We start from the raw sequence: 19633 nt of genomic DNA on the forward strand, positions 1-19633 counted from the left end.
TGACCTGAGCTGAAGTCGGATGCTCAACGGACTGAGCCACCCAGGCGCCCCTATGATAAATCTAGATACGTGGTTATCTTGAGATCCTTCCCTCCCCCCCTTATCCTTCCATAGAAGCTTCTTGACTCTTCTTGGGCTTTCGCTCTTCCATAAATATTAGCTTGTTAAATTGCTCAAAATACTCTGTCGACATCTTGACTGAAATTACATTGACTGGGTGGCTCAGTCAGTTAGGCGTCCGAGTTCGGCTCAGGTCATGATCTCACAGTTTGTGAGTTCGAGCCCCATGTCGGGCTCTGTGCTGACATCTCAGAGCCTAGAGCCTGTTCCGGATTCTGTCTCCCTTTCTCTCTGCCCGCCCCTGCTCACACTCTGTCTCTCTCAAAAATAAACATTAAAAAAAAAAAAAAAAGAAAAAAGAAAGAAATCACATTGAGTCAATAAATCAGCTTGGCGATTTTGACATCTTTACAAAATTGAGTTTTCCAGACGATTACACATGATCTCTATCTGTTAGGTCTCCTTTAACCTCTTTCGATGAAGTTTCATATTGTTCTTTGTAGGGGGCGCCTGAGTGGCTCCGTCGGGAAAGCATTCGACTCTTGATTTCTGCTCAGGTCATGATCTCATGGTTCATGAGTTTCATTTGCGCTGTCAGCATGGCACCTACTTGGGAGTCTCCATCTCTCTCTCTCTCTCAAAATAAAGAAACAAACTTTATATTACTCTTCGTAAAGATTTGATCTTAGGTATATTACATGTTTCCCTCTACTCATTTGGAAGTTTACACTCTACTCTTTTATTTATTGCCCTTGAAATTTTAACATGCATGCTCAAAGTCTAAAAGTAGTATCTTAAGCACCCCTCTGAAACAATGCAAGGGTGGAGGGGCAAGAACTGGACTGGACGGCTGGGAGAGGAAGGACTCCTACTTCTAGAAGGGTCCAGGGGCGCCTGGGTGGCTCAGTCGGTTGGGCGTCTGACTTCGTTCGGCTCAGGTCATGATCTTGCAGTCCATGAGTTCAAACCCTGCATCGGGCTCTGTGCTGATGGCTCAGACCCTGGAGCCTGCTTCAGATTCCGTCTCCCTCTCTCTCTGCCCCTCCCCTGCTTGCACTCTGTCTCTCTCTCAAAAATAAAATAAAAACATTAAAAAAAAAATTTAGAAGGGTCCCAAGGGAGACCCGGGTGCCTCTCTGAAGAGGTCCTCAGAGATGACAGAGTATTGGAGTAAAGGAACTTTGCCTGCACTCTGTCTACCGAGACCACATAAGCAGAGGCCTCAGCACTAGGACTGAAATGGCACAGAGCTGGGGACAGTCCACGGACCACCCCCGGCTTCCCGGGGCCTGTCAACTCTGACCTTCCTCCTTGCCCCCACATGCAGTGATGTCTACACTCTCCTCTGCTTCCAGGCCCTCAGGCCATGCACCTCACCCCAGGTGAATTAGGACACGCGATCAAATCTGTACACTGAGCTGTGGTTTTTGGTTTGGTTGATTTTCTTGGTCGGGTGTTTTCTTTATTTATTTTAGGGCTTTGCTTGCTTTTGTTACTTTTTATTATGGAAACGTGCACATAAAAATAAAAGTCAGAGGAAACCGAATAATGGATCTCCACTAACCTTTCACCCAGCCTCTCCAGCTTACAGTGCATGGCCAGTCTTGCTTCATCTATACCCCCCCCCCACCCCCGCCAACTTCCTCTCAACAACCAGATTTTTTTGGAGCCCATGCCAGATGCCGTATCATTTCATCTGTAAGTATTTCAGTACATATGTCTAAAAGATAAGGAAATCTTTTAAAAATGAAGATGACCACGGCACCGTTAGCACATTTAAAGACATGTTAGCAGTTCCGTAATGTCATCAAATAGCCAAAGTCTCCCTCTCCCTGATTTTGCTTATATGTTTTTTTACGTGGTTTTTGTTTGAGCCCAAAGCCACGTGGATCCATAAATTACAACCAGGGGATGTGCCTCTTAATTTCCTTTTGTGAAAGTGGGAGTCAGCAACTACCCTCTGCCATCCCGCCATTGCCTGTTTTTGTATGGCCTCAGAGCTAAAACTGGCTTTATATACTGTTGAATCGTTTATGGGGATGTCTGGTTGGCTCAGGTCATGATCTCATAGATCATGGGTTCGAGCCCCACATGGGGCTCTGTGCTGACAGCTCAGAGTCTGGAGCCTGCTTTGGATTCTGTGTGTGTCTCTCTCTCTGTCCCTGCCCCACTTGTGCTCTGTCTCTCTCTGTCTCTCAAAAATAAGTAAACATTAAAAAAAAATTTTTTTTAAACACAAAAATATCATTTAGAGATTTTTGTAAAGTTTATTTATTTATTTTGAGAGAGAGAGAGACAGGGAGAGAGAGAATCCCCAGCAGGCTCTGCACTGTCAGCACAGAGCCTGACGTGGGGCTCGATCCCATGAACCAAGAGATCATGACCTGAGCTGAAATCAAGAGTCAGATACTTAACCGACTGAGCCACCCAGGCGCCCTTATTGTTAAACCACTTAGAAAATAAGAGCATTTGTGTCATGCGAGAATTATATGAAATCCAACTTTCAGCATCCATGTTTCATTTATTTTTTTATTTTTTTTTAATTTTTTTTTCAACATTTATTTATTTTTGGGACAGAGAGAGACAGAGCATGAATGGGGGAGGGGCAGAGAGAGAGGGAGACACAGAATCGGAAACAGGCTCCAGGCTCCGAGCCATCAGCCCAGAGCCCGACGCGGGGCTCGAACTCACGGACCTCGAGATCGTGACCTGGCTGAAGTCGGATGCTTAACCTACTGCGCCACCCAGGCGCCCCATCCATGTTTGATTTAAACATCACCTTTAAGTCCCCTTTATTTCACCTTTAAAAACCCTTTATTTTCAGACCGTGTTTGGCAACTCTCGCACGACAAGGGCAGGGATGTGTAGTTGCTGTGGCATCTGAGACTTTATGGCCTTCAAAGTGTAAATATTTACTCGCTGGCCCTTTACAGATAATGTTTGCCAACCTCCAATCTTACCGGCTTCTCCTCCACCTCTTTTCTCCCTTGAAACTTTCTCATTGAAGTAACGGGGATGCTGGTGTGGGCACCCTACATGCTCAAATTGGAACAATACTGAGATGATGACCATGGCCTCTGTGCCAGGATGACACACACATTTGTGAAGTGTTCCATATTTAGAGGGAAAAAAAACCAAACAAACCCCAGAGAACCAGAGTTATTTGTCTTGTACAATACAATCATTCATGCCCTGTATTCCTAGACACTGGTAACTAAGTATAGAGACTCAATCAAATTCAGCTTCGGTGACTTTTTCTTCCAGAGGATTCCACTAGCGTCCATGTGTTCTTCCATCAGGAAGTAAATATGTCTCCTTCTGTATCTTTCTGTGATGTCACCAACCATTGACGACCAGTGCTAAACTATTTTGAGTTCCAGTAGCCAAAAGTGACTGGTGAGTGACAGGAACTGTCTGGGATATGATGAGGTCTGCAACCCTGCGGGAAAGAGGGAGTCAACATACCTGGTCCAGAGCCATGGTTGGGAATAAAAATCAAGCTACATCAAGTTTTTAGGTTGAGATTCTGCAATAAACTTACGTTCCATGGGGGAGGGAAGAAGGGTCGGAGGCTATACGTCAAAGTAATGAGAAGTGTTGTGTTAGCCTACGGAGGTTACCGGTGATGCTTGCTCTTTCCCTCCGTTTTACAGTATTTCTGTCCAGATGGTTTGATCTCTTTGGGAGAAAAAGAAGTAGGCTCTGTCCTATTGGCTCTCCCCTCCAAGGGTGTGTTGTCTCTCCAATTAGACTGGAAGCTCCCTGAGAGCCAGAGTGATTGCTGCTCCCTTTAACAGCCACCACACCTGGTCATGCAAAATGGCCGCGACCATGAAAACGCACGGGGCAAAAGAGAATCAGAATCAATGGCAACTGTTTTCTCCAGAGTGTGTTAACATGCTTCCAGACAACAGCATCTTTATTCCTTCAATAAATGCTGATCGAACATTGATAGAGGCCCTGCCCAGGCTCTATCCAGGCCAACTCTTGCACCCCCACGTCCTCCAAACTGGTCTCCACTGGAACCAGCCAGCTCACACACACCCCCCCACCCCAGATTACCCACAGCTTCCCTGTTTTTCCATTAATGCACCAGACTCTTCCCAATCCACTGGTTCAAGAGGCTGGAGTCTTCTGTCTGTTTGTGCGTTTGTTTTCCAGCTCCTTTTCCTCATCTTCCTTATCCAGCCACCTGTCTCATTCTGTGGATTCTTCCTCCCAGATTTCTGCTCATTATCCCCCATTCCGTTCCAGGATGGGTCCACGCTGGTCCCGAGAGAAACACGATCCATGAGAGTTCCCAGTGACCTAGAAAGGGAATCAGATAGAAGAAAGGGCTAAGATGTGGAGCAAAATAGGTTCATCTGGGCATTGCTCCCTCCCTAGGCCCAGAGTTACACCCATTCAGCGGCAGGGATTGGGAAAGAAGCTGCTGGATCAGAGAACAGGGGAGAGTGAGGAACCCTGAGGTCCCTGGCCGTGGATTAAGTTTCCCAGACTACGAATTGGTTATTCATTGATAATTAGGTAAACTTGCCTCGGTTACAATCCGCAGCCAGTTAGAAGAAAATGTGCCTAGTGTCTGCTTGGGCCAGGACTGCTGGGGAAGCGACAGAGAAGGAGGTGGCAGCTGGACAGGAGCCATAAACCACAGCTTGTTACAGTTATTCGTTCTTTAAATACATTTTGAGCACTTGCTCGGTGCCGGGCATTGCTTGGTACGGAGGGTGTAAGAATAAATTTGCCCTCATGGAACGTATAGTCAGGAAGGAGGCGGGGGGGGAGAGACAAACATTAAACGATTCTCCAATATAGAATGATGCGTCTGGTAAGTGCTCTGAGGGAAAAGTCCAGGGGTAGGGAGCTGGGGTGGGGGTGGGGGGCCACCAGCCTGGGGCAGGGGAAGCCCCTCTGGGTTCAATGTCAGGGTCAGCAGCAGCCCTTTCCCCCTCCCCCACAAGTTCCCCTCACTCTGGCTCAGGAAGAGGGATTTTCCCTCTCCCACCCCGGGACAGACCAACGGGGTCTCATATTCAGTCTTGGGGGTCCAGGGTGACACCGGTTGTAGGAATTCCAGGCTGAATTGTGCTCCGCTCCCAAAAATCATTATGTTGAAGTCCCAACCCCGGTAACTGTAGAATGAGACTATATTTGGACAAAAGGCCTTTAAAAGGGTCATTAGGGTAAAATAGGTTCCTATGAGTAGCATCCAAGATGACTGGACCACTTACAAGAAGAGGTTAGGTCACAAACACACAGATCAAGGAGCGACCCCTCTGCAAGCCAAGGAGCGACCCCTCTGCAAGCCAAGGAGCGACCCCTCTGCAAGCCAAGGAGAGGGGTCTCAGGAAAAAAAAAAAATCCTTTCCGACACCTTGATCTTGGGCCTCTAGCCTCCAGAACTGCGAGAAAACAAACATCTGTTGTGCAAGCAGGCACAACAGGCCGACTTGCGCACTCAGACACCCTCCTTCTGTGTTCAGACGAGGACGGGGGACCGAGGCTGGGTTGGGGAGTGGGGGAGGACACATTCGCCCCTGGCCCCAAGATCTGTGCAGGCTGGGAGGCTGGGATGGGCCCCCTGCCCCTGCCCCACAGGATTCTCCACCGCGGCTTCTCCTCCACAGGGGGGAGGGGGGAGGGTGACCCTCTGATCGAGTTTCCCAAGGCAAAGCGCCTTTAGCAGCCAAGCTCCTCCTACCTCCTACCCGGCAAGATCTGAACAAGGCTCCTGGCTCTGCACCCCAAGCCCCGCTACTTAAGCCCTAAGACGGTGAGTGCCTCTCACGCATCAACGTCACCTGGAGAGTCTGTGCAAATGCAGATTCCTGCGCCCTAGCCCTGCCCCCAGAGTCTTCTCCAGTAGGTCTGGGGTGGGGCCTGAAAGTTTGCATTTCTACCAAGCCTGCTAACAAGCCACACTGCTGCCGCCCTTGAGAGGCTCTGACCGAGATGCCTTTCCCCAGAGGCGCCCCTGCACTTGCCCCTCGATTAGAGCAGCGGCTGACTCCTCCCTCCGCACGGCGCCCCGGAGCCTCGGCCCAGCCTGGTCCTGCAGAGAATTCCCTGCTGCCGGTGTGGTCGGATCCTGGGACCTCCCAACTCAAGATTAAGTTGAGAGATTGTGCTGCCTTGTAGAGGGAAGGCTTTATTGGAATCTGAACCAGAACTGGAGCGACTCTAGTCCAAAGAATCCTGGGGGATCTTGATAAAGATCCTACACCCCCCCCCCACGCGCCCCCCCAGACACAGACCTCCCGTGGAAACACTCTTCTGGAGTTGCTCAATATACAGATGAGCAAAGGGAGTCACAGAGAGGGCAAGTGACTTGTCCTAGGGCACACAGCACATTACAGCAGCGGCTGGGTGAGAACCCAGGCTCCCTTCAGCACCGGGTGGGTCCCGCCCTCTGCACCTCGCTGCTTTTTCTGAGCTTCAGGGGGTGCCCCTCTCTTTCTGCCCCTTTCTCCCCATCCCCTGCCTCCTTTCTGGTGACCGCAGCTGGGCCCTGGCATTTTTAGCCGAAGCCGAAATGGAGCCTCAAGGGACTGTAATCTTGCAAAAGGGAGAAAAGTGGAGGAAGGGGCAGGGAAAGGCGGGGAAGAGATGAAAACCTCCTGGCAGGCAGGGAGCAGGGAATGGGAAGCCACGGAATGGTGGCCAAGAAGCGGGGGCGGGGCTTCTCCGGGGACCTGGCCACGGGCACCATCACCCCTGCCTTTGACTGGGGAGAGCTCCCATGGGAGCCCCAGAAACCACAAACCCTCCGAGGCCTTAGAAGAGCCTGCCTCTGCCCTCCCTCTGCGACAGCTCTGTGCTCCAGACCCGGGTGTACACGGTGGGGGCGGGGAGCTGGTTGGCCAGCTGCTTAGTTAGTTCAAGCTTCCTGCTCCTGGACTCGGATTTCTGCTGCCAGCCCCAAGCCAGCCAGCCGGTGGGACTGGAGCTGGGGTGTGGACCAGGGGTAGACCGCTGCCCTGACTTGCCCTCCCAGGCCGGCTCCAGGAGGCCCTGGGGCCCGGCTGGGCCAGGTGAGGCTAACAGCTGGAAGAGCTGTCCTGGCACCAAGGATCCTGCGGGGGGGGGGGGGGGGGGGGGGGGGGGGGGGGCAGGCGAGTCAGTGGGGGCAGGGCTCCTGGAATCCGGATCAGCAGGTCGAGCTGGAGGCCCTCCACCCCCATGTCACCCGGAGAAAAACCGGACCCACTTCCTGACACCTTCATCCTGCAGCCACCAGTTTTCCACCCGGTGAGCAGCCACTGTGGTCTGGAATCTCCAGGTTTCGGGGCTCCCCCCACCCCAGCGGGGCCCAGACTCCCCGGCGGTGGGTGGAGTGGCCTTTAATCTTGGGCCCTTCTCCCCCTGCACCTGCCCACGGACTCTGGAAGGCCCTCCTGAGCTTAGCAAAGTAGCTGACCAGCTAATTCCCATTTGGGTGGGAACGATCGTTGAGCTCACAGGGTCCTCACATTTTAAAAGCAGTAGAGCCTGCCGGGAGTCAGCGCTGTGCTCCTGCTGCAAGACAGGGGGCTGGGAGGCTCTGGGCTCCGGGGTAGTACCCCTGGGGGGAGCCACTGAGTACCTAGGGTACTCTCCTCTCCAGCCCGGAAGAGAGTCAGGTTATCCAACTCAGGGATGGCCGTGAGGGTCCCCTCACTTCGTCCTCTTGCTCAGTGCCCTCACAGATTTTCTGGTTTTTGTTTTCCTTTTAAATGTTTGCTTATCTTGAGGTGGGGAGGGGCAGAGACCGAGGGAGAGAGAGAATCCCAAGCAGGCTCCATGCTGTTAGCACGGAACCCAACACAGGGCTCGATCTCACGAACCGTGAGATCGTGACGCAAGTGGAAACCAAGAGTGGGGCGCTTAACCAGCTGAGCCACCCAGGCGCCCCCATGCAGATTTTCTGAAGTCTGGCCCTGCTTTACGGAAGGCTGACCGCCCAGCACACTCCGCCCTCCCCTCACTGAGCACTAATTATCACTTTCTCTTTACTTGGCCCTCTCCCCCCAGGAGAGCCGCATCAGGTCCCTAGTTATAGGCCAGGCCCAGAGCCTGGGAAGTGGGAGGGACTGAGGTGCTGAGCCCGGTCAGCTGTGGGCCCTCTGGAGCCTGTGGGGCTCCAGCATCTCCCCAGTTGCCTGAGTAACGGGGTGCAGCCGCTGCCCAGGTCACGACCACTCCTCTCTTTGCGCACTGCCAGCTCCTGCCTGGAGGGCAGCACTGTTGGGGCTCAGCTCCTTCTAGATGGTTCGGGCTTCTAAAGGCTCCTGCGAGCTGGAGAACGCACGTATGCCCACGCGTAGCTGCTACATGTTCACATTCGTTCTGCAGACACCTATTCAGAGCCCATGCTGTGCCCCGCCAGGTGCTGAGCACAGAAAGGGAAGACAGGGCTTCAGTTTTGAGCGGCCTGGGCCTCCCGGGCCCCTGGTCTCCCTTTAAGCCAGCCAACCACCAAGCCCAGCCATGCGAGTGAAGTGTGCTGGGAACAGCAGGGAAGGGAAGGGAAAACTCGGGCGCCATAGTGGACATTGCTTGGAGAAGGTGTCGGAGAACCTTGAAAGTCAAGTTGGATTTCATAGCGTGGAGGGAAAGCACAGGAAGCAGCCCCGAAAAGGTAGGGACCGGTAAACGTGTGTGGTATGTTTTAGGAATTCCGCACAGCTTCTGTGTGGGGAAAGGTGAGCCTGGGAAGGAAGGCTGGGCCACCATTGGGTATCTCTCCAGGCATCTATATCAAGGTCCCAACTTGTCCATCCCTCTGCCCGCCCAACCACCCCCATTTTCTGGGCTCTGGCCAGTAAATGGTCCTCGAGAAACCTCAGGCTTCTAGAGGCCAAGATGGCATCCAATGGACAAGGCATCCAGATGGCAAGCCTCACTTGGGCTTGTGCCCAAGGAGCTGGGGAGAGGGGCAGGGCTGGTGCTCCAAGGGGGCGATGGAACTGAACTCGGCCTCCCCAGGGCAACATGGCTTTGACATGTGAAGGTCCAGGAAAGGGGAGAAGGTGGAAGAGAACAGACCTTTCAGAGAAAACTGATTTTTCCCCATGAGGGCGGTTTCCATTTGGGGCTGGAGAGTCGAGTCGTCTCGTTCCTCTTCTCCCCCACTCACCTGGTCCTAGTAAAGCCCTCTCTCCAACCCCGTACGGATAGGTCTCTCCCCCTTGTTCAGGTGGTTCCTTACGTGACGACAATTTTCGGTGGCCTGCGTGCAGGCAAGATGGTCACGCTCCAGGGAGTGGTCCCTCTCGACGCACGCAGGTAAGGGCGTGCTCCGTGGGGGAGCTGGCGGCCCCTCTCTGCCTTCGGGGTCCCCGGGGGTCTCTGACCAGGGGTGCCCACCAGGTTCCAGGTAGACTTCCAGTGCGGCTGCAGCGTGCATCCCCGGCCGGACATCGCCATCCACTTCAACCCTCGCTTCCACACCACCAAGCCCCACGTCATCTGCAACACCCTGTACCTCGAGCGCTGGCAGGCCGAGGCCCGGTGGCCCCGCCTGGGCCTGCAGAGAGGAGCCAGCTTCCTCATCCTCTTTCTCTTCGGAAATGAAGAAATGAAGGTGAGGGGGGAGGGGGCCTAGAACCTGCTAGACACGGCGATGCCCTTCTGCTCCTCCTTCCTTCAGCCGGATGCCCCGGGTCACTGCGTTGAGGGGCATTGCAGGGAGGGCTTGAGAACCAAGAGGCCCAAGCAGCCGCCAAGCCCAGTTCCAAGCTGCCCCTGGGCCCACACGGCCTGGGACACGGGGCAGCAAGAAGGCCCTGTCGTGCCTGGCCCTCAGGGGGCGCTACCTCCATGGTCATAGCAAGTACCTGGAGAGAGCCTGCGCTGTGCAGGACTCTGCTCCAGCCCTTCAATATCAGCTCACTGAATCCTCACCACGTCTCTGATGAGGTGGGTCCCCACCAGGGAGGGGAGCGGAGCAGGGGCAGAGCGGGCAGGGGGCAGGGAGAGAGAGCTTCACCTCGAGGCTTTCACCGCTGATGTGAACTCCTGCCAGAAAGATGCCAGGACCTTGACCTCCCCGGGGGAAAGGGGAGCTGGGGGGAGCCAGCAGTGGACGGAGGGCCCTGGGGTGTAGGGGTCACGCGGCCTCCTGGACCTCTACTTCCTCGCCTGTGGATGGGGCTGCTGGGGCCGCTAGGGCAAACGAGGAACAGCGTGGGGAAAGTGCTGTGTCCCAGGCAGAGGGACACAGAGGGACAGTGAGAGGTGCATTGGTTCCAAGGCCAGGTCTGCCGCCCGCCAGCTGTGCAGCCTCGGGAAGGTCGCATAAGCTCCCCAAACCCTTGGGCACCTCATCTGTAAATTGTGCCTGTCTCTTAGAGCTGATGTCAAGTTAAATGAGGGACATTCCAGGTGAGGGTGCCCACCGTGGCCTGGCACGTATCAATTCAGCGTGCATCCAGGGCTGCTGCGCTGTCTGTCCGTCCCTCCAGGTGAGCGTGAACGGACAGCACTTTCTCCACTACCGCTACCGGCTCCCGCTGTCCCGTGTGGACACCCTGGGCATATTTGGTGACATCTTGGTGGAGGCCGTCGGGTTCCTGAACATCAACGTGAGTTCCCTTGGGGCCAACGTACGTCCGAGTGGATGCCTAGACAGGCCCAGGTCCCCCTGCCGCCCCAGACAGGCCCTGTCACACCAGTTAGAACCAAGGTGGAAGGGGGCCATCAAGGTGTGGGATGCGAGCGGGATGAGAAGGGGACCACAGAAGGGGGACCCAAGAGCAATGGCCAGGAAATGAATCACTCGGACACTTGGCACCACGGGGCCCCAACAGCAGCTAGCTATGCCATTCGCACCCGAGGAGCTTGTTAAAAATGCAGATGCCGAGGGGCACCTGGGCGGTTCAGTCGGTTAAACGTCCGACGCCGGCTCAGGTCACGATCTCGCAGTTTGTGAGTTCGAGCCCCGGGTCGGGCTCTGTGCTCACAGCTCGGAGCCCGGAGCCCGCTTCCCGTTCTGTGTCTCCCTCTCTCGCTGCCCCCTCCCCTGCCCGCGCTCTGTCCTTCTCTCTAAAAACATAAGTAAACATTAAAAAAATAAATTAAGATCCCGCGTGTTGCTTTTTCTCTTTCCTGACAGCCATTTGCAGAGGGCGGCATTGAGTATCCGGTCGGATATGTGAGTCTCTGGGGAGCAAGCCAGCCACCCTCGCTGAGCCACTGAGCTCCCTCCTCCCCCCTGGCCTGACCTGGTTGATAAGAGCCAGCTGCCCCTTCCGGCCCTGCACGGTTGCCATGGATACCGCTGGCCCCACTCCAATCCCAAGGCGGCCTGGCCTTTCCTCTCCCAGCCCAAGCTGGGATGGCTTGGGAAGATGGGTGGGGTAGGCTGGCTGCCCAGTAGGGCCATCAGAAGATCCCTCTGGGGGGCGGGGCGGGGGGGGGGGGCTGCTTTCTGTTCCCAACCCGGGGAGGAAGCTGGGGTTGGCCTGCAGGACAGAAGGGGAGATGAGGCCCAAGGCCACACAATAAGTGAATGACAGACCCTCTCTCCGGTTCCTCCCCATTTTCCAAGAACTGATGTGTGAATCCAAGAGGGCCCCCCTGGGGCTCCGATCATTCACCTGCATTGTCTTTAGAGAGATAAACCCCAAATGCCCTCAATTCTTAATAACAATATTAAGAGGCTCTCTCCCACCGAGCAAACACCACATGATCTCCATGCCCCCTCTCTTCCCTTGACAGCCCTTCCTGCTGAAGAGCCCCAGCCTGGTGAGTGACCTTCCGCCTGGGTCTGGCGGAGGTGTCGTCCTGGGAGGGCACCCCCCACCCCCCCCCACCCCTGCCCTGGTGGGAAATGGCCTCAGCACCAAAGTCTCCCCTTCCTTTATAGAAGAAACCTGTGGGCTGCGGGTGGGCCAGGCTGTTTCCCGCTGAAGCTCCCACTTCTTGTCATTTCTCCATTGATTCTGCACACAATTATTTGATACTCTTCTGTGCCAGGCCCGGTGCCAGGCTCTAGGATAGAGGGACTAGCCAGTCTCAGCCCTCCAATGGATCGCAGGCTGGTGGGGGAGACAGAGCAGTGAACAGGCCATCACAATTCAGGGTGCAGCGCTGGGGGACATACCTGGTGCTCAGACCCCAGGAGAGGGGGTGGCCACAGAGCTCTACCCTGAAGGGCCAGGGAGAGTCGAGCGCAGGAGACCACGCATGCAATAGGTGTTTAATAAATGAGCAAAGCTGAGTCTTCTCCTGGCTGCAGGCCCAAGGTCAGACTTCCCCGCTCCAGGGCTCCACGGCCCCTGGGGGGCGCCAGCCCTCCCCAAGCCCTTCTATGTGTCCCTTCTCATTTATCTCCGTCCCCCTACAGGAGGTGCCCTGCTCTCGGGCCCTTCCCAAGGGTCTCTGGCCGGGACAGGTGATCGTACTGCGGGGGCTGGTCTTGCCAGAGCCAAAGGAGTAAGTATGCAGATGGGAGGGAGAGAGAAGCAGCTCTGAGCCACGCACGAGCTTTGCAAGAATTTCCTCTTTCGTCTCCAACACTACCGCTCAATCGCCGAGTCTGTGGTGGGGACAGGGGCTCAGGCTGCCTCCATGGCCCCGACAGCCCCAGTGCTGGGAGTATCTTCCCCGCCGGTACATCTGGGCGGGCCAACCAGCCTCTCGTCGTCGTCGTCGCAGGTCCCAGCTGGGACTTCGGGAAAGGTCCTTTAAAGGCTCAGGCTGAGACCCAGAGGGCAAACTCCACCTCCCAGGGCGCCCCAGAGAGGAGGCATTGGGAGCTTGGAGCGACACACGAACTACACGGGCGCTGCCTGACCTCTCCCACAGGGGGCGCTCCTGCTCCATTCCCTAAACCCCAGGTCTTCCGAACGAGACTAGTCTTTTTTTCCTTTCTCCCCTCCTTCCTCCTTTCCTGTCTCCTTTCCTTCTTGCTGGAATCACGCTGGATTTCATGACTTTTCCGGGCCAGATCCCCCGGGTGTGACTTCTGCTGAGGACGCTTCCTCCCTGTGCACCCTCAAGGCAGTTTCTTTTCCCTTCTGGGCTTCAATTTCCTTGTCTGTAAAAAGTGGTCATAATACTGCCAGCTTCAGGGGTGGGTGCAGGCTTAGAATTGTGCCAAGCACATAGTAAGGGCTCCACAAATGTGGTGGGGGCACAGTTGTCTCTGCGGAGGGGCAGGAGAGGAGGGAGCGTGCCCCATATTTTCCCTTTCTGTTTTGGTTTTGGTTTTTAAAGCACTGACCTCACTAGACTGTTGCCCTGCGCGCTCTTGATCAGGCCTGCGAGCTCTGGGACAGGCTGGCGACACAGCCCTGGAGGGCACCGACCTCCACAGCCTGGCACAACTGGGTTGGAATCCTGGTTTTGCCTCCTATAAACTATGTGCTCTTGGGGAAGTCACTACACCTCTCTGAGGCTGGAGTCCCGAGTTTCCCCATCAGAAGTAAAAGAAAGATCGTCTCCGTCATAAAGGGAAAATGTAAGAGTTCCCAGCGATAGGAGGAACACCCTCCCCAACAAAGCTTGGAGACATGACACCAGCTTTACATCCTAGCTCAAAGTCGAATGGTCATTTATATATATATTTTTTGAGATTTAATGATCTATTGTAATTTTTTATCTTTTTTGAATCCAAATATGTATTTTTTTCAGGAGTAGAATTTAGTGATTCCTCAGTTACATCTCCCTTACATATAACACCCAGTGATCATCCCAACCAGGGCCCTCCCTAATGCCCCTCACCCCCTCACCCCCTTAGCCCATCCCCCCACCCAACGCCCCACCAGCAACCCTCAGTTTGTTCTGTACTTAGGAGTCTCTTGTGGTTTGTCTCCCTCTCTGGTTTTATATTATTTTTGCTTCGCTTCCCTTACGTTCATCTGTTTTGTATCTTAGATTCCACACATGAATGAAATCATATGATATTTGCCTTTCTCTGACTGACTTATTTCACTTCGCATAATGCACTTTAGTTCCATCCACGTCGTCGCGAATGGCAAGATTTCATTCTTTTTCATTGTCGAGTAATATCCCATTGCCTTTTAGTTTTGTTGACTATTTCCTTTGCTGTGCAGAAGCTTTTTATCTTGATGTGGTCCCAATAGTTCATTTTTGCTTTTGTTTCCCCCGCCTCTGGAGACATGTCAAGAAGTTTCTGCAGCCGAGGTCAAAGACGTTGTTGCCTGTTTTCTTGTCTAGGATTTTGATGGCTTCCTGTCTTATGTTTAGGTCTTTCATCCATTTTGAGTTTATTTTTGTGTCTGGTGTAAGAAAGGGGTCCAGGTTCATTTCTCTGCTTGTCGCTGTCCAGCTCTCCCAACACCATTTGCTGAAGAGACCGTCTTTTTTCCACTGGATATTCTTTCCTGCTTTGTCAAAGATTAGTTGGCCATACGTTTGTGGGTCCATTTCTGGGTTCTCTATTCTGTTCCATGGATCTGAGTGTTTTTGTGTCAGCGTCATACTGTCTTGATGATTACAGCTTTGTAATACAGCTTGAAGTCCGGGGTTGTGATGTCTCCAGCTTTGGTTTTCTTTTTCAGGATTGCTTTGGCTATTCAGGGTTTTTCTGGTTCCATCCCAATTTTAGGATTGTTTGTTCTAGCTCTGTGATGAATGCTCGTGCTATTTTGGTAGGAATTGCATTGAATATGTAGATTGCTTTGGGTACTATCGACATTGGAACAATATTTGTTCTTTCAATCCATAAGCATGGAATGTTTTTCCATTTCTTTGTATCGTCTTCAATTTCTTTCACAAGCTTTCTATAGTCCTATAGTTTTCAGTTTTACAGATTTTCCACCGCTTTGGTTGGGTTTATTCCTGGGTGTTTTCTGGTTTTTACTATAATTGTGAATGGGATCGATTCCTTGATTTCTCTTTCTGCCGCTTCATTATTGGTGTAGAGAAATGCAACCAATGAAAAGTCAAATGGTTATTATTAGTGACACGGCAAGTCATTTAACTGCTCTTTCTCAAGGACCTCGAATTCACATGCCCTCAGAGGCCCGACAGGTCACAGAAATAGCGAAGCGCCGGGCTGGGAAGGCAAAGTGGAAAGAACATTTCCATAGACCCGCTCATGCCAGATCTTCTGATTATTTAAAATTTTTTTTTTCAACGTTTTATTTATTTTTGGGACAGAGAGAGACAGAGCATGAACGGGGGAGGGGCAGAGAGAGAGGGAGACACAGAATCGGAAACAGGCTCCAGGCTCCGAGCCATCAGCCCAGAGCCTGACGCGGGGCTCGAACTCACGGACCGCGAGATCGTGACCTGGCTGAAGTCGGACGCTTAACCGACTGCGCCACCCAGGCACCCCAACTCTTCTGATTATTTTAAAAGAGAAGCTGGAAGCCACTTTTGTACAAACCTTCTCGACTTTTGACCACAGTAGAAGTCGAAGAACACGATGGAACAGCCTGGACATTTCTCCAGGCCACTTCAGCCATGGGCCGCCCACATCAAGACATAGCACGGTGCCTGGCATTTAGCAAGCCTGCAACAAATGTTGGCTGTCACTGTTGTTTTCTGGAAGCGACCGTGGCTTGAATTGGACAGAGAGAGTAGGAGTTAGAGGGCATGGAACTCGCCTGCATTAAACATCTGTCCTTTCCTCTCCAGCCCTCCCCCCAATCCCTGAGGCTGAGGGGGTGTGGCTACAGCTGCTAAGAGGTTCCACAGAACTTCTCTAGGTGTCTCTGGGGGGGAGCCTGTTACCCGGCCTGGGGCTGTGCTGGATAGGGCCAAGCTGGGGTGGGAACGCTGAATTCTTAGGCCAATGGGAAGACAAAGACTTTTCTGGGGAAGCACGGGGACAAGGGTTTGGGGCTGGAGGCAGGGTCCCTGCCTTCCAAGCTTCTTCCCAGTGGTGAGCCCTTGCCGGCCCCCACCCAAGGCTGGAAATGTACGGGGCGTCCTCCTGGCCCAGGTCCAGCAGGATCCCTTTTCCACACGTTGCCCTCCCACGGGCATCCTGGCCTCCCAACTGTCAACCGCCTCCTGCTAAGGGGTCAGTCACCAGCAGCTTCGGGGGTTTTGTTTCAAAGGTGACTTTGGAGGCTCCCAAGACATGAGACAGAATCTGGCTGCCCTGTGAGGGGCAGACGCCAGGCAGCAGGAAGCCCCCCAGATGTGGCGTCCTACATTGTTCGCAGCGCAGCGCAAAGCCCCACAGTTCTTACTAGTACCAGAGTCAGGCTCGGAACTTCTTGTCCCCGTCGGTTAGATGGGCCGATGAGCCTCCAGGCACAGGATTTCTGAGAGGACTCCGGAGAAGCTAACAGTAGGCGGTAAGACACCTCCTGTGTGCCATGTACTTGCTAGATCTCCCGTCCGTTATCTCCTTTGTTCCTATCAGTGGCCCTATGAGATAGGTATTGTATTACATAGCCGTATTTTTCATTTTATTTTTATTCTTATTTTTGTAATGCTTATTTATTTTTGAGAGAGAGAGACAGAACGGGAGCAGGGAAGGGGCAGAGAGAGAGAGGGAGACCCGGAATCCGAAGCAGGCTCCAGGCTCTGTCAGCACAGTGCCCGACGCGGGGCTCGAACCCACGGACTGTGAGGTCATGAGCTGAGCTGAAGTCAGACACTCAACCGACTGAGCACCCCCCCCCGGCACCCCCATAGTAGTATTTTCTAAACAATAGATGTGATTCGCGTGCTTATTACGGGCCAGGTCCCGTTCTCACACTTTACCTATGTTAACCCAGTTCTCACAACTCATGAGGCAGGTACGGTACTCTTCTCCCCACTTGACAGATGAGGAGACTGAGGCACAGAGACAGTGCCTTGCCCAAGCTCGCAGGACTAGAAAGTACCAGAGCAGAGCTGAAGCCGGGTAGCCTGGCTCTAACCCCTATAGCTATTTTCAAAACACTTAAGGCAACACCTGCCGTATGGTAAATACTGGTAAATACTGGCGACTGCTGATACAACGATCCCCATCTTGCCGAAGGGGGAATGAGGCTCCGACAAGGTCACGTGCTCCCCCGTGGTCCCCGGCCCCCGTGGCTGCAGCTGTGCTCAGGTGTCCCCACCCCTCCGAGCCGCCGAACCTTCCAGCTGCTCTCCCACACCCGCCCCTCCCCTCAGGATCCGGCAGCCACAGCTCAGGGGCGGCCCCTTCTCCGACCCCCCTCTTGCAGCCTCACGCTGAGCCTGCGGGACCAGGCGGCTCACGTTCCTGTGACGCTCAGGGCTTCCTTCGCAGACAGAACTCTGGCCTGGATCGCGCCCTGGGGGTGCAAGAAGCTGATCTCGGCCCCCTTCCTGTTCTACCCCCGGCGATTTTTTGAGGTCAGTCCGAGGCGAGCGGCCTCATCCCGTCGGGCGGGAGCCGAAAGCTGCATTCCCGTGGGGAGCCAGGGGTGCGTCCTGGGGAGGGGTGGAGGATGCGGGGCTGGGGCCAGAGCCTGCCAGAGAAAACATCTGTGCCACGGCTCTCAACCCCCTACTCCCCAGACGCGGATTTAATTAATCGGGGCTGCCCCTGGCATTAGTGTTATTTTTTTTTTTTTTAGATGAAATTTATTGTCAAACTGGTTTCCATACGACCCCCAGTGCTCATCGCGACAGGCGCCCTCCTCCATGCCCATCACCCTCACTGGTGTTATTTTTTTTTTTAATTTTTTTTTTAACGTTTATTTATTTTTGAGACAGAGAGAGACAGAGAATGAACAGGGGAGGGGCACAGAGAGAGGGAGACACAGAATCCGAAACAGGCTCCAGGCTCTGAGCGGTCAGCACAGAGCCCGACGCGGGGCTCGAACTCACCAACTGCGAGATCATGACCTGAGCCGAAGTCGGATGCTTAACCGACCAAGCCACCCAGGCACCCCTCATTGCTGTTATTTAAAAAAAAGAAAAAGCCCCCCCTAATGACTCCAAAGTGCAGCCAGGGTTGAGCCCACTGCTCGAGGGCACGCAGCCGGCACAGAGGGTGAAACCGAGGCCCAGGGCTGAGACGATCCTTGTGGAAAGGTCACAGTGATCTGGTGACAAGCGGGGCACCCAGTCCTGCCCTTTCCCACCACCGGGCGCCCTACGGTTCCGGTCTTTGTGACCTCTGGGCGGAGGGCTTGCTGGGCGGGGCATCGGGCAGGCAGTGCACCGCCTGTCTGTCTGTCTGGGAGGCTGCAGGGCCCGCCTGTCCTTTTCCAGGTGCTGCTCCTGTGCCAGGAGGGAGGGCTGAAGCTGGCGCTCAACGGGCAGGGCCTGGGGGCCACCGGCGTGCACCGGCAGGTCCTGGAGCAGCTGCGGGAGCTCCGGATCAGTGGCAGCGTCCAGCTCTACTGTGTCCACTGCTGAGGAGTGAGCCAGGGCCCCCGCCAGGGAAGAGAAGGACCTGCCCACACCCCGCACCCCTCCATGCGGCTCCGCTCTCCTCCCTTCGATACACTGTGCGCCTGCCACCCCCCTGCTTTCCGAGGCCCCAGCCTGGGATTGGCACCCCCTGCGCGCACTCACATCTCATCCACAAGCACTCGGTCCTGGGGCCACGCTGTGTGCAAGGAAGGCTAAAAATGACCCTCCAGCGGGATGGCCGTGTGCCCGGCCACGGTGCTACCGCTGTGATTCCTGGTATATCTGGGGCGTCCCTGGTATGTCTGTTTATACCGTCTGATTCTGTGGCCTCCACTTCCGGTGCTATTTTTCCTTGTATTTTCAGCTTGCCTGCTTGCTGTCGGGTTGGTGAAATCTTTATCACCCTCCCTTTCTTGTCTTCTACTGGGTTGGAAGTTATAACTGCATTTACACTTCTAGTGGTTTTCCTTACTTTTGCTTTACCGTTTATTTATTTTGAGAGAGGGAGAGAGAGAGAGAGAAAGCGAGTGGGGGAGGGGCAGCGAGAGAGGGAGAGAGAGAATCCCAGGCAGGCCTCCACACTGTATCAGGACAGAGCCCGACACGGAGCTCGAACTCACAAACCGTGAGATCATGACCTCGCCTGAAATCAAGAGCCAGACGCTCAGCCGACTGAGCCACGCAGGTGCTCCATTTTTTATTATTTTAGTAGTAGTAAGATCGACTTGGGGAATGGGTAAAATTCTGAGTTTTCACCCGTACGGAGGTTTGTGTAACCACGACCGCCACAATCAGGACATGCGAAGACCCCATCACTCCAAAACCCTCTCTCGTGTCACTGCTTTGTAATCATACCTCCTTCATCCCTCCCCTGACCCCAGCAACCCGAGGATCTGTTTTCCACTCCTACGTGTGGCCTTTTCTGGAAATGCCGTATCAATGGAATCCTACAGTGACCTGTTGAATCTGGTTCCTTTCATTGTGCATCATCGTTTTAGAGCCTTCTAAGTAGCTGTCCGCATCAGGGACCAGTTCTCTTTATTACTCAACAGTAGTCCATTGTGCCACAGTTCATTTACCTACTGACCCATCGAAGAACACTTGGGTGGTTCCAGGTTTGGGCAGTCATGAGTAGAGGTACAAGTCTTTGATGAACATGAGCTGTAATTTCTCTAGGGTAGGTACCAGGTAGTGCGATTTCTGGATCATACGATAAAGGCACCTTTGACTTTATCAGACACTGCCCAACAATTTTCCAGAGTTATTTCAGAGCGGCTGTGCCATTTTGCATTCCCGCCAG

The 19633-nt window shown here is 53.9% G+C and overlaps 1 protein-coding gene and 1 non-coding gene across 4 annotated transcripts; both read left to right on the forward strand.

The window, feature by feature from the left end:
• The first annotated feature begins 3071 nt into the window (after positions 1-3071).
• On the forward strand, positions 3072-3182 carry LOC122484536. The gene has a single exon (XR_006297604.1). It is a non-coding gene; the product is annotated as a U6 spliceosomal RNA (small nuclear RNA).
• A 3654-nt stretch (positions 3183-6836) lies between these two features.
• LGALS12 (galectin 12) lies at positions 6837-18804 on the forward strand. Of its 3 annotated transcripts, none has more exons than XM_043581476.1 (9): positions 6837-7308; positions 9236-9324; positions 9409-9622; positions 10503-10622; positions 11153-11191; positions 11758-11784; positions 12386-12474; positions 17175-17325; positions 18190-18804. In XM_043581476.1, the coding sequence occupies exons 1-9, from the start codon at positions 7240-7242 to the stop codon at positions 18334-18336; spliced, it is 945 nt and encodes a 314-aa protein (XP_043437411.1). In that variant the 5' UTR covers positions 6837-7239; the 3' UTR covers positions 18337-18804. The 3 variants fall into 3 exon arrangements, with proteins under 3 accessions (XP_043437411.1, XP_043437412.1, XP_043437413.1); XM_043581477.1 differs by having other exon boundaries at positions 6842-7091; XM_043581478.1 differs by lacking the exon at positions 6837-7308 and adding an exon at positions 7858-8677.
• The last annotated feature ends 829 nt before the right edge of the window (positions 18805-19633 follow it).

The sequence above is a fragment of the Prionailurus bengalensis genome, chromosome D1 (genome assembly GCF_016509475.1).
Source record: "Prionailurus bengalensis isolate Pbe53 chromosome D1, Fcat_Pben_1.1_paternal_pri, whole genome shotgun sequence".
In the NCBI taxonomy this organism is placed as follows: Eukaryota; Metazoa; Chordata; class Mammalia; order Carnivora; family Felidae; genus Prionailurus; species Prionailurus bengalensis.